General features: G+C 42.3%; 1 protein-coding gene across 1 annotated transcript; it reads left to right on the forward strand.

The window, feature by feature from the left end:
* Nucleotides 1-7366: 7366 nt before the first annotated feature.
* On the forward strand, nucleotides 7367-11077 carry dmrt2b (doublesex and mab-3 related transcription factor 2b; the record flags this gene model as incomplete). The annotated part of the gene is made up of 3 exons (XM_080770432.1): nucleotides 7367-7780; nucleotides 8598-8700; nucleotides 9708-11077. 3 exons carry the CDS (start codon nucleotides 7367-7369, stop codon nucleotides 10601-10603), a joined length of 1413 nt encoding a protein of 470 aa, XP_080626558.1. The 3' UTR covers nucleotides 10604-11077.
* Between the last annotated feature and the right edge of the window lie 7543 nt (nucleotides 11078-18620).

Consider the following 18620-nt stretch of genomic DNA (forward strand, 5'->3'; position numbering starts at 1 on the left):
CTTCCACACCAAAAGCTTAAGGAAAATCCAGCGAATATTCTGGCCCAAAACCATCTCCAACCAACACCTTCTTGGTATGTGTAAACAAGAAAACATGGATACCATCCTTATGAGAAGGCGGTGGAAATGGATTGGGCATGTAATACGTAGAGAACAAGGCAACATCACCAAAACTGCACTTCACTGGACACCAGAGGGCAAACGCAAAAGAGGCCGACCCAAGAACACCTGGCGTAGGACAGTGGAGGGAGAGTTGAAGACCCTGCATCACACCTGGGGATCTATAAAGACGCTGGCCCAGGACAGACTGAAGTGGAGATCCTTTGTTGCTGTCCTACATGCCAGCCGGCATAAAGGGCAGTAAGTAAGTAAGACCAGTCTTTATCTGCCATTGAACCAGGGCTCTGCTCTGTCTGTCTATCGGTCTCCCACACACTCAACTACACACCGATCTACCAAGGACCACAATGGAAACTAGAACTGCATTCTGTTGAGTGCCAACTTGGCACTCGCGCGCAAGTACTGCCGACCTCTACTAATCTACTATCACTTACTACTATCACCCCCTCTATAAAATGTTGGGTTAGTAAAAGATAACATAATTATGTATACGTTACCTACATGTATGTAACTTGTATACTGTGGTCGGCTGGACCGAAAGTGGTATGTATATGGTAGGCGTGGTTATAATTGGCCGTTGATGGTAACGTAAGTAAGATATGTTTCAATGTTGGATTGGTAAAAGGTAATGTATGTATGTTAGTATGTAACTTGAAAGTAGTATACTGTGGTCGGCTGGACGGAAAGTGGTAAGTATGGCATGGTGGTTATATTCTATATAACTTATAATTGGCTGTTGATGGTGACGTAATTAAGATATGTTTACATTTTGGGTGGGTTAACGGTAAATTAGGTAATGTATGTAATATGTATGTAATCTGAAACCGATCTTAATTATTTCACCATCAACAGCCAATTATATACAATATACCCACCACGCCCACCATACATACACACCACTTCTGGTCCAGCCGACCACAATACTTGCCCCCTCTGCTTGCGCAAGTAATAAGTCTCTGACTTTATTGTGTCTTCTCATCCTTGACGTGTTATTTCAGTGAATGCATTGTACTTTACCTGTATATTTATGTTTTTTAGTGGCGCTAACCGCTCCTAATATGCACAGTTTTGTGTGTATGTGTGTCTGTCTGTGCTCAGCTGATTGGATGAGCACGGAATGTGATGTATGATGATGTATGATGATAAGAGTGCTGCTCATTTCAGACAATTCCCATTGACAATTTTACGTATAGTGTCTGAGCAAATAGACATGTTATGTCATGATGATGTACGATGATAAGAGCGCACCTCACTTCACACGAGTGTCACTTTTTTAACATAGCTTTTAAACAAATCAATCAAAAATCAATGCTGTCCATGGTACTTTTGAGGGGCGCTAGCCCCTCCTATATACAGGTTTAATGTTGTTTGTCTTTAGTTCAATGTTTGTTTAATAAACGCCATTGACAATGAAGGGAAAACGTACGTAATTTTGTCTCTATATTGTTAATGGCATTTAATATTTGTGTTGGCACCGTTTGTTTTACATCACCATTACATAACCTAATCAACATGAGTTAGACTTTAATATATTAGTGCCCCTCACTTCACACGGGTGTGATTTTTACCATTACATGTCAAAGGAAGGGAAAAATTCACAAAAATGGACCTTCTAGTAAGCTAGCGGTAACAGAGTGCAGCAGGCAGGTCCCGGAGCTGAGCTCTGGCCCGCTCCGGCATTAATTAAGCCCTGCTGATGGCTGCACTGCACTACTGCAGCCCTGGGTAGGCAACAGGCCCGCTCCAGCATTAATTAAGCCCTGCTGACGGTTGCGCCGCATGACTAACACAGCCCTGAGTCACCCTGGACAAGACCTACGCTGAAAAGATCATAATTTATTTGGGCGGAAGTTGCGGGATTTTAGCAGAAGTATCGCCCAAGGAAATGACGTTGATGCTTTACAAATCGGTTTACATTCTCCGCGAATGAAACAAGTGTTCCGGTGGAAATACATCTGACGGATGTTCCGGAGGAAACATCCGCCGATAGCTTCTATGCCTTACGTTGTGACCAGGCTTTTCTTTTCGCAGATAAGTAAGCCTGGGACCGAGGCTAGCCCTGGGTAGGCAACTCAGGGCCCATCTGCCTGCTGTGATTACAGCAGGCAAAGTGCAATATTCTCACTACTAATGTGTTTTTGCGTTTTCTGTAGTTTGCCTCAGAACACTCTCTTCAGAAAGTGGGAAGGAAGGAAGGAAGGAACAAAAAAGAAAACAATGGAGAAATGAAAGAAAATACTGAGATGTATGATTCAGACAACGGCCTTCAAGCTTTTAAACGCAGAGCTCACAGACATCTCCTGACCACCCCTCACACTGACTGTTGAGCTGCAGTGAACCATTTGATTGGCCAATGGATATGTATTTACTATGTATTACTTGGCTATTGTTCACAATTGCATCTTTTTTTTTTTGATGTTGCAGAACAACAGCTCAAATGGACCATGAGGGGAAACGTCTGGGTTGTGGCTCCTGTAGGATTTTCTCTAGGTCATCAAGCATCTCATCAGGCAGACACAGCTCTACATACACAGCTCTACATACACAGCTCTACATAGACACAGCCCACACACTGATCTCTACATAGACACAGCTCTACATAGACACAGCCCACACACTGATCTCTACATAGACACAGCTCTACATAGACACAGCCCACACACTGATCTCTACATAGACACAGCTCTACATAGACACAGCCACACACTGATCTCTACATAGACACAGCTCTACATAGACACAGCTCTACATAGACACAGCCCACACACTGATCTCTACATAGACACAGCTCTACATAGACACAGCCACACACTGATCTCTACATAGACACAGCTCTACATACACAGCTCTACATAGACACAGCATCTCATCAGGCAGACACAGCTCTGACACAGCTCTACATAGACACAGCATCTCAACAGGCAGACACAGCTCTACATAGACACAGCTCTGACACAGCTCTACATAGACACAGCTCTACATAGACACAGCTCTACATAGACACAGCATCTCAACAGGCAGACACAGCTCTACATAGACACAGCTCTACATAGACACAGCCACACACTGATCTCTACATAGACACAGCTCTACATACACAGCTCTACATAGACACAGCATCTCATCAGGCAGACACAGCTCTGACACAGCTCTACATAGACACAGCATCTCAACAGGCAGACACAGCTCTACATAGACACAGCTCTACATAGACACAGCCACACACTGATCTCTACATAGACACAGCTCTACATAGACACAGCCACACACTGATCTCTACATAGACACAGCTCTACATAGACACAGCCACAAGATTTCAGGGCGCAAGATTTCAGTTGAAGAAATATGGACTGGTTCAGGTGTACTTTATGTAACTCAATACACACTTGGGCAGTTTCAAAAGTGGACACATCGAGTGCAATATAAGATTTTCTTTAGTATTTATAAGAAACTCAACATCCATTTCCCCAATGTCTGCGTCCCTCTATAGTACTAACCTCCTGTCAGTGAACACAGTGTCTCCTCTCTACTTCCCTGCCCTCTATTTTGGTCTACCTGCCAGCAGGCATGAAAAGGCAGCTTTACCTATATGTGTTCCCATTCCTACAGTAGTTGTTTTTACAAAAGGCACCCAGTAGAGGATTTCGGAGCCCTTTCCTTTCTTATTTTCAGTAAAGCATCTGCCAAATGGTCTGGTTCAGGATTATGTACATTACATCACAAAGCAAACTGCTCACCTCCACTTACAGTCCTTAGAGCCCCGCACTCTCACTAGTGAACACAAGAACTAGTGGCATTACTGATACAGTAAATACCACTCTTCTCCTCGGAGTAGGTCAATAAATGTGCTAAACTCTTGTGTGAAAACGCCTTGTGAATCAAAGCATCCCTTTCACCCCTCTCTCTTTTTAAGTGGATTGACATTCAGGTCAGCAATTGGCTTTAACCATAAACCTGGCACAACTCCTTTTTCCACTTCCTTTAGTTTAGAACTTTGTAACAAATCAGAAGCTGTCCTCTTGTCCTTGAGTTTAACTTCCAGGTCGTCTGCCTGTGGTGTTTTGTTTGAGACCCTCCACTGGTTGATTGAGGAGCTGCAGTCATACAAAGAGAGGCAGATAGGGAGGACACGCTGGCAGGCTGGATGAAGGGAGGCTGGGGAACCTGTCAAACTCCATCTCGTAAGCCAAAGCGAAGTAGATGCACACAACACAACAGCAGAACTTACGTAGAATAGGCCTACAGAAGAGGAGGCTGTATAATGGGAACACCAGGACACCATGTCAGTGCTGATGATAATCAATTTGGACAAGAGTTAAAGGGTTTCAAAGGTTGCACTACACCATTTCACTTCAAAGCAGTAAGGTAGTTTATTGTAAATACCGATTAGGAAGGTATGCTGACTTCAAATCCATTGGCAATGCAGAGTATTGACCAATTGGCCAATAATCATTGGCAGCTATTCCCCTGCCTTGAGTCAACACTCTACTGTAGTTACCTCTGCTATGAATATACAAAATATGATTGAGGAGTGCTCAAAATGTGAGTGTTTTTCTAAACAACCGTTTGGGAAATTGCATACAGTACATGCAATCTGTGCATGCAGTCTCAATGTTTGTATACAAATAACTGGCCTATAGTGATGGTATATATGTCCACCACACCAGCCTATTAGAGGTGGACAGAGGGAGGCATAAACTGCAGATACAGAGAGAGAGGAATATTGTGGGAGAAAAAGATGTTGGGACAGTTACATGGCCTTGACGAAAACACTTTGTTGAAGCAGAGACTGAGATAAGTTATACAGTAATAGTGTGGCCTAAGTGTTGCAGTCTGTTATACACAGGCACCAAGACATAAATGGAAAGGATCTATTTTTTGCTCTATTCCATTCTCGTACACTCCTTTCAGTCATTCATTAATTCTCTCTCTCATTACTCACACAAGAACATAACTGAGACAGAGACAATGGACCCTCATTTATCAAAGTCTCTGCATGTTTGGAGCAGTTATGATCAAATATTCCACTGGGGCCCTACTAAAATCCCAAACTTATTCTTACATGAAATACCCATGTCAAATATAAATGTAAGAAGATTTGAAGCACTATAAGTTAGACTTATTGGCCATCAAATATGCATGTTTATGCAAGACTTTACCCATGCAGGAAAGTTGGCGAACAAACTATTCAGCCAGTGAATAACTGAAAGCAGGGGACAATTTACACACAACACAGCCCACACAAGCATGTTATCATCAGTAATAAATTACTCATTAAGGAAATCTTCTATTAGGCCTATTTTTATGCTCATGTGTTCATGTGTTCAGCAACTTTTGCTAATAATGAATGCTCCATTGTCAGTGTTGAGTAAGTTTTGCTCCACTCCAGCTCACTATACTAATACCACTGGAAATATATGGATATGATGTGTCTATATATATGGATATGATGTGTCATATATATATATATAAATTCATTTCACGCGTATACACACTTTCTTTCAAAGAAGTAACACAACATGTGTGACTTGGAAAGTTTTTATGTTAAGTACTATAGGTTTTCTTTCTCTGGTGGCTACTAGCTCTATACTGCAGGGGTGCCCAAAAGGTAGATCGCGATCTACCAGTAGATCACAAAGGCTGTGCAGGTAGATCACATGACATGCCCCTAAAGAATATTTAAATTAAATATATAAAAGACAATATTCGTGGCATCTGCCACTTTAATTAAAGGAGACTTGATTGATTTACATCAAAATGTGCCTGTCACCTCAAATCCACAATGCAACATTTTTTTTTCAGTGTTGCTGTGCACAAACATTGGTAGCATTATAAATTGCCGCTATTCTAAAGCACCCTCAGGTAGGCTACAAATTTAAACTATTTGCAGGTGGGTAGATCTTGTTGAGCTGGTCATTTTGAAAGTAGCTCTCAAGTAAAAAAAGAAAGGGTGGACACCCCTGGGATTCTATAGTGGAGACTAATGAATTAGCCCTGGGTAGACTTGAATCTCCACAGAAGCAAGACAGGGTCTACAGCTGATGTATTAGCACAAGCTACTAACTTGTAGATTTGTAGTCTCTCTGCCCCTCTTTGTGGCCCCCTAAGGCCATTTGAAGTATTATCATCCATGTAATTACTAAATGTAACCAGCAGGGAGCACACTTCTCTTACCATCCATCTCTAGTATAAACTCAACTCATCTGGGGCAGCATTGCAACAGCTTCTGCTGGGTAGTTGTGGGTGTGCTGTCATGACTCATGTTATGTTGAGTTTAGTATCATCACCCAATGTAATTCTTCTGCGATTTGGTCAAGCTGAAAATGTGCAGGCCAACACACAAAATGGGCGGTATTTTAAACTTAAATTTAATTCAGTATTGCTTTTGTAATTGATTTGAAAGTGGTGTGATTTATGTAATTAGGCTTAAGATATATTCTAGTGAATGTTTGTAAATGTGGCATAAATTATGCCGCATAATGGAAACATGCTTAATAATAATAATGCTTAATTGGCCCATATTGAGTTTAGAGAAAAAGCATTTGCAGAAATGCCATATCCTACAAACAATATAATTACATGCTTTGCATTTCTCTCTGACCCACACGTTTCGTGGTGAGCATATTTGTAATACTATTTATTATTAGATTACTATAATATCATGTATTATAAATTATAGCACTAAAGGCTTATAGGCCATACGGGAGGACAAACATTTCACGTTTGTATTTATGCGAAATGTTGCTGCATTTCAACAGTATAGGCCTACGCATTCTGAGAAAGAAAATGTCTGACGCACACATTTGACAGGCTGGTAGTTAAGGTTTCCACTTGTAAGATGAGAACTTTTAAGGTGGGTCGGGCAAGAAAGCAGGTATAGGGGCTAGTGAAGTTGCATTTGCAACACTTGCGCTTTCCCAAACCTCTGTGAGTGAGTGGCTGTCCTGTGTCTGTGTGAGTCCATGCTTGCGCCCTGGTCGGTCTCCCTCTTTCTTCTTTGGACCACCTCGCCTTGAACGTCAGAGAGCAGCTGAGCCACGGCTTAACATTTCAAAACTCTGGCGGCAGAAGAACAAGAAGGCAACATTTCCACACACAGTAGGCTTAACTGGTATATGGGGCTAAAAACCATACACAATCAGGGTGTAGTCAAGGGTAGCGAACCCTGGTGGTGTTGTTTAATCAACTTATAAGGAGGTAGGCTACGCAGTTGCAACGTGAGCCTGGAAAACGACCATCACCATACATGTCCACTCAGTTGGAAAGAGGCCTACAGCTAGAGACAGACGCGCAGCTTCACTCACTGAAATCTGAATTGGATGACGAAGAAGAGGTTGACGTGACCAGTCTTGACGGATGCCGGTCGCCCGATGAAGGGCGACACGGCTGCCACCATGGCGGGGACCGAGGAGGAGAGGAAAAAGCATCATGCCCGGAACAAACACAGACAACGCGGCTGCAGCAGCAGCAGCCTCAGCGAAAGATGACCCGGAGCCCCAAATGTGCTCGCTGTCGGAACCACGGCGTCGTGTCGTGTCTCAAAGGCCACAAACGCTTCTGTCGCTGGAGGGACTGCCGCTGTGCCAGCTGTCTGCTGGTCGTGGAGCGGCAGCGCGTCATGGCAGCACAAGTCGCCCTGCGGCGACAGCAAGCAGCAGAGGTGAGCAGAGAACAACACTTCGGTCATCCGGATTGAGTTGTCCTTTTGGCTTTTTTTTCCTACCATATTTATGATCACAAACTAAATAGTACTAAACAGAATAACGAATGAGAAAGTCGTGTGCATTATGTTGTCAAGCAAGAATATGTATTAAACGCTTTGTCTAGGATAAATAGATTAAAAAAAAATAGATAAAATATTGTTGACAGCGAGCATATGCCATAATATAAAGTAGCCTAGGCCTAAACTGACAATATTATTACTACTAATATTAATGTTATAATAATTACTAATAATTAATTATTATGTTGAAGGGGAAAAGGTGACGATATTGAATTATAAAAATAGCCTACATTATTTAATAGGCTAATTGTATAACATTGAGAAATGTATGCTATTATACGATATTTTCTAGGAACAACAATGTGATTTGTCAATAAAAAAGCATAATACAGTAGCCTATAGGTCACAGCCTAGTCTTTTGGCTATAGGGTAAGGAGATTAAATAATTAGCTTGCATGTCAATTCAATCTTTTCCCCCCTCTAATTTAAATTGTTTATAGACCCACAGGGCATAGGAAATATTCACCAATATACAATTGGTACTAATGCATTTTTGCTTGTGTTGGACCGCAGAATGTGTATTAGAAAATGCATGCAAAAACCTATATTACTCAATGTCTCACACTCACAGATCTTTTTTTAATATGAGGATTACAGCCTAATATATTACAGTTCTGCTCTAATTTCCCTAGAGAATACCCACAATTATATAATTATGTAAGATGTCTGAGTCTCGTTTCCATTTTGCTCCCAGGGAAAGAGAGGGGTCAGGTGTGTGGCTCCGATGCGAAGAACAGCATATCAGCGCTACACCAGAGCACCAGAGCCAAGTATCCTAGCTAAAAGCATCCTGCAGGGTAAGGTGTAATACTAATTAACACCTCCATTCTCATTAGCTCGTTGCTTCTCTAAAACAGTGATGGAAAATGTAACTGCTCTTTTTTAGGAGTCAGCTATAGTTTTAAAAAACGAGTTCACATCAACTATAAGAAAATACAATGGAACGTTATAGTTTTAGTTATCGTTATCGTTATAGCCTAGTGTTCGGTATGTACAGCCCTTTAGGCCGATCGTTTTTGACTACATAAATTTTATATATATCATGAATTTTATGTTACACGTTTCAACTTTCAGACATAGCAATTTGCATTTTATTTCTTAACGTTGCATAGAAATGAAAATAATGGAATCACCGTTTGCATTAACTGGTGATTTTGTAGGCAATGTTTTGATTTGAAGGTATATTTTCCTTTTGGGAAAGAATATTTCACAATTTAATGAAAGCAGTGTTTAGAGGACCTGTTCAAGTGTCATTGGCTTGCGTCAGAGGCATCTAATTTATAAAAACAAATTGCTGCTGTGAATGGCAGTGTATCATGGTCGATCTTTTTCATAAAACATGGCCATTCTGTTCCATTACTGCAAAACATAGTGTGAATATAATAATATAATCTATTCTGGACACTTTCCAATGCATCCCTCCCGGATCACAGAAGGGATCTTCTCTCTTTGTTGCATCTAGAGTCTAGACATCTGGAAGTGTATAATACAAATAAGAATAATGAATACATTAGATTAGTTAGAATAATAATAATGAATAAAGAAATAAATTTATGCCCAGGCGGTGGCGTAACCGTCTGGGCACCCGACTGGTAATCCAGTTGCAGTGTGCCGCGGGTTCGACTCCCGAGCCCGACACGGCCTTTACTGCATGTCATCCCCCATCTCTCTCCCAGTTCCTGTCAGCCTACTGTCTGTCCCTTAAAAAAGAAAAAAACAATAAAAGGCGTACGCCGCAAAAAAAATATCTAAAAAAAAAAAGAAATCAATTTATGACATCATCGGGTGACTACTTCCCATGCAGGACTAAAATCAGCCGTACCACCACAGGAGGACACTCCCTGCTGGTCGATGCAGACACTCCGTGATGACCCCCACCTCTCCTGTCCCTCCGTCAGTGCCAGGATGAGGAAGAGGAGAGCTTTTGCGGACAAAGAGCTGGAGAGTGTGATGCTGGCACGGGAGTTGAGACAGATAGACCTGGAGAGAGACCTGTCTTTATCTTCCTCTGCTCTCCTCCCCTTCCTTCACTGTCCAACACTGCCTGTTGCCCCTAGTTATGGCCAACACTGGCACCCCCTCAGTGAGGACCCCATTGGTATAGGGGCATACACTTACACGTCTGTGTTTAAGTATAAGCCTGTGTACGAGTGTGATCTCAAATTCTGTCGGGAGGAGCTCTTCAGCTTGAAAGCCAGACCTTCTGTGGATGTCGGGTACCCTGATTTCACACCCAAGGCAGGCGGAAACAAGGAGCTTGCAAGGGCCACGTCCGACAGGGAGGATGGTGAGCACGACATCTGGAGGGGCTGTAAGAAGAGAGACTTGTCCCGCCCAGAGTTTTTCGACAAACCGTTATTATTAAACCAGCGTCTTGAAAGTTACCGGCGTGTCACTTCAGCTGATCAGAACTGTGACAATGGCTTGTCAAAGCAAACATTACCCAGGCGAGAATTAGCTGACTTTAAAGGTGACATACAGTCCATTGTTGGTTTGGATCAGGGGATCCAGGGTGAGCCACAGGCCGGCACATCCAGCAGGATTTCAAACCTGGTGCCAGGTAAGGCTTGGTCGGGAGCTATTCCTGCCACCGTAGTCAGCCCTCACATCATTTCTGCCAAAAGCCCTCGCGCCAACTCAGTCAAATCTCCTGCTGTGAGGCCATTACCTTTCTCTGTGGAGGCATTGCTGAGGGCCTGAGAGACAAATGGAAAGCAGCGTGGCTCAGCTTTGTTACTGTGTGGACTAAGATGCCACCAACACTGAGGGTATATAAATGAAAAACTGGCTGATCTACCATTGCAAAATATCTCTTTGAAAAAGGCTTGTTGTTGTACAATTGCACTTGAAGAGGTACAATACCATAGAGAAAGAAATATGTATAATTATAGGCCTATTTCATAAAAAATTAAAATGTATTTTGTTAATTATTTTCAGAATTAGTAAAAATATAACAGCAAAAAGATGTATATGTATTATATAATTTGCTTGCCTGACACATTACCAGTTTATGCCTATGTCAAAATTTCCTTTGAACATTTCATCAAAAAAATTATTCCTTGTTATGATCCTTCTTTATAAAAATGATGCTTAGATCTCTCTTACATCAAATATATTTTATTCTCTTCCCCAAAGCAGAAATACTTTCATAAAACATGGTTAATGAAAAAGTCAAGTGCTGACTGAAGTCCTGCCCAGTTCTCTTTTTGTTACATTTCAAATCAAAGTGTGGATGTGGTTGGTTGGCCTCCGTTTCCGTTCTCTGGCATCACACTGTCAAAACAAACTTGGTGGTGCTCAGAATCCCTCTTAACTAAAAAGAAAACTAACAATGAAATAGAGCAAGGAGGCAGGTGGCTCACTAAGAGCCAGACACCCCCCACCAAAAAAAACAAACAAAAAAACAGCCATGCAATTCTTGTGACCATACTCTTTAACAAGGGATGACAGCAAACCCTCAATATCTGACACGTCTGCTCATGTTTGTTCCTTTTTGTGTAATTTATTGTGTTTGAGCTCAGCGCATGACAGGCATTCAGTCAGACTATCGTTATTGCTGTATAAATTTACACCCCACTCTGAGGAATGACATTCTTTTCAGAATTCTATGCATTATCACCTCATCACACCAACAGACTGAGAGATGATGGGGAATAGCGGGACAGGCGGATGGGTGGGTGCCAGGGTTGCCTAGGCAACATTGTTCTTTATTGTACACCAAGCTTTGTTTGAACCCACATTTGATCTATATCCATATTGGGTTTGTTTTTCCTTCATTCCCTCTCCCGTGCTTGTTGTGCATTGTAATCTGTGAGATGTGGAGATCAGAGAGTTTAGACAACTCTGGCCCATGTGGCGTCAACACAGAGGCGATAGCACACTGCTCTGTCTTTTGTTTGCCGCTATCTACTGGCATCTCCAAATGCCCGCCTATCTCCCCGTGTCTCTTTCACAGACAGACTGAGGGATTGGAACAAAAGGAGAATGATGTCGTAAGCCTGAAAGCACAGAAATGTGTGCCGGTCGCCTTTTACAGTACTGTACAAAATCAGTGAGTATTATGCAGTATTAAGTGACAAAACAACAAGCGCCAGTCGGGGAACACCGGGGATCTGTTTTATCCCCCACAATGCAGGGCGGTATTCATTTCTCATTTTCACTCATGTTTAATCATTCTGGAAGCACATGATTGTCATTTAACTACTTGAACCTCGCAATGCCATCATGCATTGTGAGCTTTTAGATCGGGAGAGATTTAGTGTAGAAAAGTCAAATTCACAAAAGCATACAGTAGTTGTCATTCATGGATTTGAATATAGGGATTAAGTGGTTAAGAGAGACTTCACACACTGAAAATGCCAGTCATGCTAACCATTGTCTTATTAGGACTGCACCAGCAACAGATTAACTATATTGTTATGTATTCTTTAAAAAGATCAGAATATATAGAATATATTGACCTTTGTCTTTGAGGGCCAAGAGAGTATAGGAAGGGACAGCTGGAGGGGTATGTTGGACTAAGGCCAATATACCCTGTATGCTGACAAAGCAGATCAGACAAGTTGAAACACATTTATTTATTTTTGTATTTGTTTGCGTACTCAACCTCCTAAACCCTCTTCTACTCACCCACTGCCCTTTATCACCTATACCTTTGTTCCTTCTTTCGTGCTTTCCCATTTCCATTTCAGCAGTATTGATTTCACTCTGCTTGCAGTAGAGAAGCTTTGCTTTGGCCCGGCTATGACTCTGAATTATTATTCATTTTAAATTAAACAAATCATGGATGTCGGATGGGATTACAACTACTGTACAACTCACTGCTAATTTAACAAACCTTGTGGTTCAACTTGGGACCATTTTACACGACAAATAAAAGGAAAGTGTGTGAATGTGTGTATGATGTAGGGGTAAAGGTATGTGATAAAGATAAAGACCATACACACAAACCTGTAAAAATGCTATGTTTAGCCTACTGTTTCCCACAGAAAACTCTGTCAACCAATAGCCCACCACTAACGCATGTGGGGGACTGATCATCGCCTATACTCATAGGCACATAGTACAGTACTACTAGTACTATAAACCTCCTACCACCTTATAATATTGATGGTAGCTCAGTGCAGAATGCAGATGTGACAGGGAGACAAAATGGTAAATAAAATGGTGCATTAACATAGCACTTTTATCCAAAGTGCTTCAAAATTCACACAACCACCTGCACATCTGAAGAATTTAGGGGTTCAGTTTCTTGCTCCATATCGATACTACTAGCCCAGGGGAGCCGGGGATCGAACCGGGAATCTTTGGATTCCAAGCAGCCACTCAACCTCCTGAGCCACTGCTGGCGTATTCTCATATGGGACAGGATTCCATGCTTGTAGCCATGTGTGAAGCAACCAGCAATAATGCTGACCGGTGCAGTGTGTAATCTAGCCATCAGTCAATCTGCGATTTCTTCCTTGACAGGTCATCGGTGACACAGAGTAACATGGTTCAGGGGAAAGCCTTTGATCAACGTGCCAGTTTCCCATCACAGAATAAGAATGATATGGATTGGGTGCTTCCATGTGTAGCATGGTCTCCCCCGTAGGAACTAGCCAATAACAAGGCTGCAATTATATACTGGACAGTTCAGTTTGTGATAGAATATTATTAGGTGTGCCTTCCACCTCCCCACTCATTCTATGGCTATGGTGATGCAATAAAACTTATGGCTACTAAGCAAAGATATCACATAACATAATGCAGTTGGCACATGGGGTCGAATGTTCCACCTCTCACAGTCTCATGCATTGTCCAAATAATTATCTCCATGACAATATCAATTGTCTTTTTTGATGGCAGCTATCTTACGTGTAATGCGTATTATTGCGACCCTCAGGGCCGTAGCCCATCTATCCCCTTTCATTCTATGACACTTCCACCCTGACAGAGTATCAGCAACATTTAGCATCAGGGTTCAGGCTTTGATCCGTGTGCCAGCTTCCCTCGCTCTGCCCTGCCCTGCCCTGCCCTGCCCTGCAACGGCCCTGCCTGCTCCTTTGGTGTCTGGCAGCCAGGCCTGACCTAAAGGGCCTGGTGTCTGGTTACACTACAGCCAACCTGTGCCTGTGTCTCTGTGCGCGTGTGCGTGTGCGTGTGTGCGCGTGTGTGCATGCATGTCCATGAGTGTGATAACATTATGGGTGGTCTGCCCTCTTTAATGGCTACTTCACTTGACCTCTTTGATCCCAGTAAGAAAGCACAGTGTCACCTGCCGCACTTAACACACGATCACTCCAAAGCCACTCCAACGCCAGGCCTGAGCCTCAGGCAAGTATCAAATGAGAAGAATCGAGTGTGCAGCAGCTGACCGGGGTCCCCCAGGGATCTATACTTGGTCCACAATTTACAATTTAGGCATTTAGCAGACTTAATCCAGAGCGATTTAGGTACACATGCACACTCAACGACGGCCTCTGGTGCAGGTGGAACCTTTGAAACTACAGGGACACCTTCCATCAACTTGTTACTTCCATCCTAAAGAAAGTGGATCTAAAACCTTTGGCACAGCTACAATGTCTTGTGCCCATACACTGGCTTGCCAATGTGCTCGCAGGATGTGTTCTACGATGGACCCTTGCGTTGGACATATCTTTCCAACACCCTGATTGCCCTTGAGCCGTTTAAACATGTGCCACCGAAGTACTTCAGTTGATTCATATCCAAGTTTGAAGAGCTGACACAAACTTTTCACACCTGGCTAACACCTCCAAGGATGGATAAGGGCCAACACCAAGTTTAGCAAGTGCAAGTTAACAAGGGAAATATTCCTGCTTCAAATCTTTCATGAAGACTGGTGATACAGTCTTCATGAAAGATTTGAAAAAAAGTAAATACATATCTGCTCCAATGAGGCTAGGTGCAAGAGCCAGTTCCGATCACGAAGTTTGTATGGACTGGAGGAGATTGTTGACCTGTCGCATGTTGAAGCTCTAAGTTATTGTTTATATGGTAAATACAAATTACTTTGTGCACTTTTAAAAACAGTGTATTACTATTTACTCCTTTATGTTATGGCCTAAGAGCCAGGTCATAACAAATTTGCCTAGCAACGAAGAGTGACTATTACCTCATTCTCACCTAGAGTTTTTCAAATTACTTACTTAAATGTGCTGAGAAATATCATAGCAATTACAGAATTTCATGAAATTCATTCTGGTAATTTTGGAAGATCATGCATTTGCTTCTTAAATGGGTTACTGTTAGCCTGGGTAAACCCACCTGACGAGGGGGGAGGGGTTTACCCAGGCTAGGTTACTGTAGCACCATCTATGGGTGTATTATGATCAAATTTGCATGGCTTGTGCAGAAGCCTTTGGTGCAAGAACAAATATATTTTCATTGAAATTGGACAAGTAGTTTGTGAATAGTGAATAGTCATGAATTTACTTTTTGAATTGGTTGCTATAGCGCCACCTATAGGCCAAATTTGGTGTAAATCGGCCTGGCAGATTTGGAGAAATGATGTCGACAGAAATACAGACAGGCACAAAATATTGCTACACAGCCATGTATTGGCATGGTGATAAAATATTGTTAGAGTGGAAATAAAAAATGTAAACCGTTTTTTTTGTGTCCTCCAGGGTCCATAGAACAGAAAAAACATGGTTTACAAGAATCTACACGAAACGTTCACTAAACTGGATTCTGCTACATAACTACATACACTATTATTAGATAATTGACACCGAGTGAAAAAAATGGTTTGCAAAGTTGTAGGATAAAAAATATATATATTTTGGCAGGTAGCACCACGTTGGGCCAAAGACGAGATGAATGTGTCTAGTGACACAATAAGACTAGTTGACTTTTTCAATCATCTGACAACTGGTAATGTACATCATCTGCTCAACTCTCACTTTGTGCCCGGATCTCCTTTTTTAAACACTCACTCTTCAATACCAAGTTCACACAGTCAGGCCATCAGAACTAATACAACCAGGGCCTAATAGAGAACAAGCATCTGGGCTGCCCTCTGACAGAGACATTCCTAATTGACTGTATTTGGGTTTCAGTCTCACCACAAGCCACCCTTCACTTAACAGAAGCCCAAACACACGAGCCCTGTGTGTAACCAAGTCTGCCGTGGTTGGAGTAGAAATTTCACAGCTTTAAAAACATCTTTGAAACAGGCAGGGTAGAGTTCTCTTCCCCCCTGCTGCCTGTACCCCTCCAACCCAACCACCCTGACCTGTACTGTTTGGATTTTTCCACGCACTAGAGAGTGTGTGTGCGTGTGTGTGTGTGTGTGTGTGTGTGTGTGTGTCTGTGGAGCCTGTATTTCAGTAGCCAGACCGAGTGAACAGCCCTCATGCCCGTGGCTGCAGCTGTGTAGCGATCCAGTTACCGTCACATGGTGCCACTTGGCTGCTGGAGAACCACCTTTGCAATATTAGAAAGCAAAGCAGACCGCAAGTCAACTCCTTTTCTCACCTCTTTCACTCGCTCCCCCAGTCTCTTGCTTCGTACCTCTCTCACGCATTCTCTCCCTTACTTAAACTTTCCTTTACAGCATTTGCTGTCTTTTCAACCAGAAAAAAAACGTATCTGTCCCTTTCTCATCAGTTTCTTAATTGTTTTCAAAAACAAATGTGAAGACAGAAGGTAATATGATTTTATCTTTTCAAATAGGAAAGGCAAATGTATGCTTTAAACAAAACTTTAAGCATTGAAACATTAAGACAGAGAGCAGACATTATAGACATTATAAATGACTAATTAACATGGGGTAACTAGACATAATCAGCAATGCCTCTCAGGTGTGTAATGATTGCAGCGTCTCTCCAGTCCAAACATAAAATTATCCCTTTTGTGGTCAGCTACACATAACCTTAGCATAACCTTCACAGCTTTATACACCAGCTCAGTCCTCAGCCCTTTCACTTCATAAGCTTACACCAGCACATGCCATGCATGTCCAAGAACTTAATACACCAAGGGTGGCAGCAATAACATCAATGAAAAAAATAACCCAGAGCCTCTGTCCTCTGAACCATTAGTGCAATATTTACGCAGCTTGGTTCGGATTCTGTTCTGTAGAATATTTTGGAAACCTAAACCAACGACCCCACTAACCACATTCCCACTTCTGGTAATCCAATCTGCCACAGTGTTATTTGCGCCCTCATCTATAAACCCTGTGTGCTCACTTATTGGCACCCTCTAAGAGTGATTGATTATCTCTGAAGCCTAGCTCGTAAAGGGAGGGGCTGGTGGGATTATTGACATATCAAACTGCGTTTTGCTGTTGAGATGGGACACTTTCAAGAATAACAGCCAGCAGGGGCAAAGTTAAAATAAAAGGTAAATGGTCCATTTAGCACCTTTCTCAAAAGCGTTTTCATTCACACACACACCAATTGCGGAGGAAACCATGCAATGAAGGCACCAACCTGCGCATCAGGGGCAGTTAGGTGTTCAGTGTCTTGCTCAAGGACACCTCGACACACAGCCAATAGGAGCCGAGGTTTGAACAGGAAACCTTACAAAAATGGCCTTTCTACCTCCTGAGTCACTGCCACCCAAAATGTTATTTGGCCAGAGGTCATTAGCAATCAGTGATAGGATAAAGCAGAGTGGCTTGCTAGCCATCATGATATCTACAGTAGGCTGGGTGTATGTAACCGGCTGACATCAGCAAAACGTTTAGAACTGTATTTACTCTGACTTACTTTGTGCTAGAGACAGTATATGTGTGTGTGGATAATATATGCTGCTATTATCCATCTTGAGTTTGGGTGGAACTGCACATGGTATAGCCATTGACAGGTGGAACTGCACATGGTATAGCCATTGACAGGGATCACATGGTATAGCCATTGACAGGGATCACATGGTATAGCCATTGACAGGATCACATGGTATAGCCATTGACAGGGATCACATGGTATAGCCATTGACAGGGATCACATGGTATAGCCATTGACAGGGATCACATGGTATAGCCATTGACAGGGATCACATGGTATAGCCATTGACAGGGATCACATGGTATAGCCATTGACAGGATCACATGGTATAGCCATTGACAGGTGGAACTGCACATGGTATAGCCATTGACAGGTGGAACTGCACATGGTATAGCCATTGACAGGATCAAAGGGGCTTTCTATTTCAGACTGGGAGATGAGGCGAGGACTGCCACTGTCTCTCTTTCCCAAATCACCTCCCTCTCCCTGCCAGTTATTAAATGTTTTCTCTTTGAAATAAAACACTTCCTCAAATTCAGGGATGAGTCCTGCTTTGATAGATGACCCTGACAGATCTCTCTCTCTCTCTTACTTGAATATGGTTCGCTTCAGAAATCCTCTCACACAAAAGCAAACTACCTGCGCGCAGCACGATTACAATCAAGAAGGTTTATTGCGCTTTTCCATGCTCCAGGTGACTCGCCACATGAAATTGTCATGGCACAATAAGTCACAAAATCTATATTTTGACAGCGGTCTACGACCATCTGATCTTATCGCTTCAGTTAACTGCTCAATTCAATGATCACACTATAATTCATCAAGCCAGTCATATAGCAGGCTGCAATGATGTTGCATAAACACCTACAGATTTCTAAACAGAGTTCAATGTAGGGCAAAGCAATTGAAACAAGAAAAGAAGGTTTTGTGCTGACATACCATTGATTAAATTAAAAAACATGGATTGGATGTTGAGCTAATAA

Source organism: Protomyctophum bolini (genome assembly GCF_963924005.1).
Source record: "Protomyctophum bolini genome assembly, chromosome: 8".
Taxonomy (NCBI): Eukaryota; Metazoa; Chordata; class Actinopteri; order Myctophiformes; family Myctophidae; genus Protomyctophum; species Protomyctophum bolini.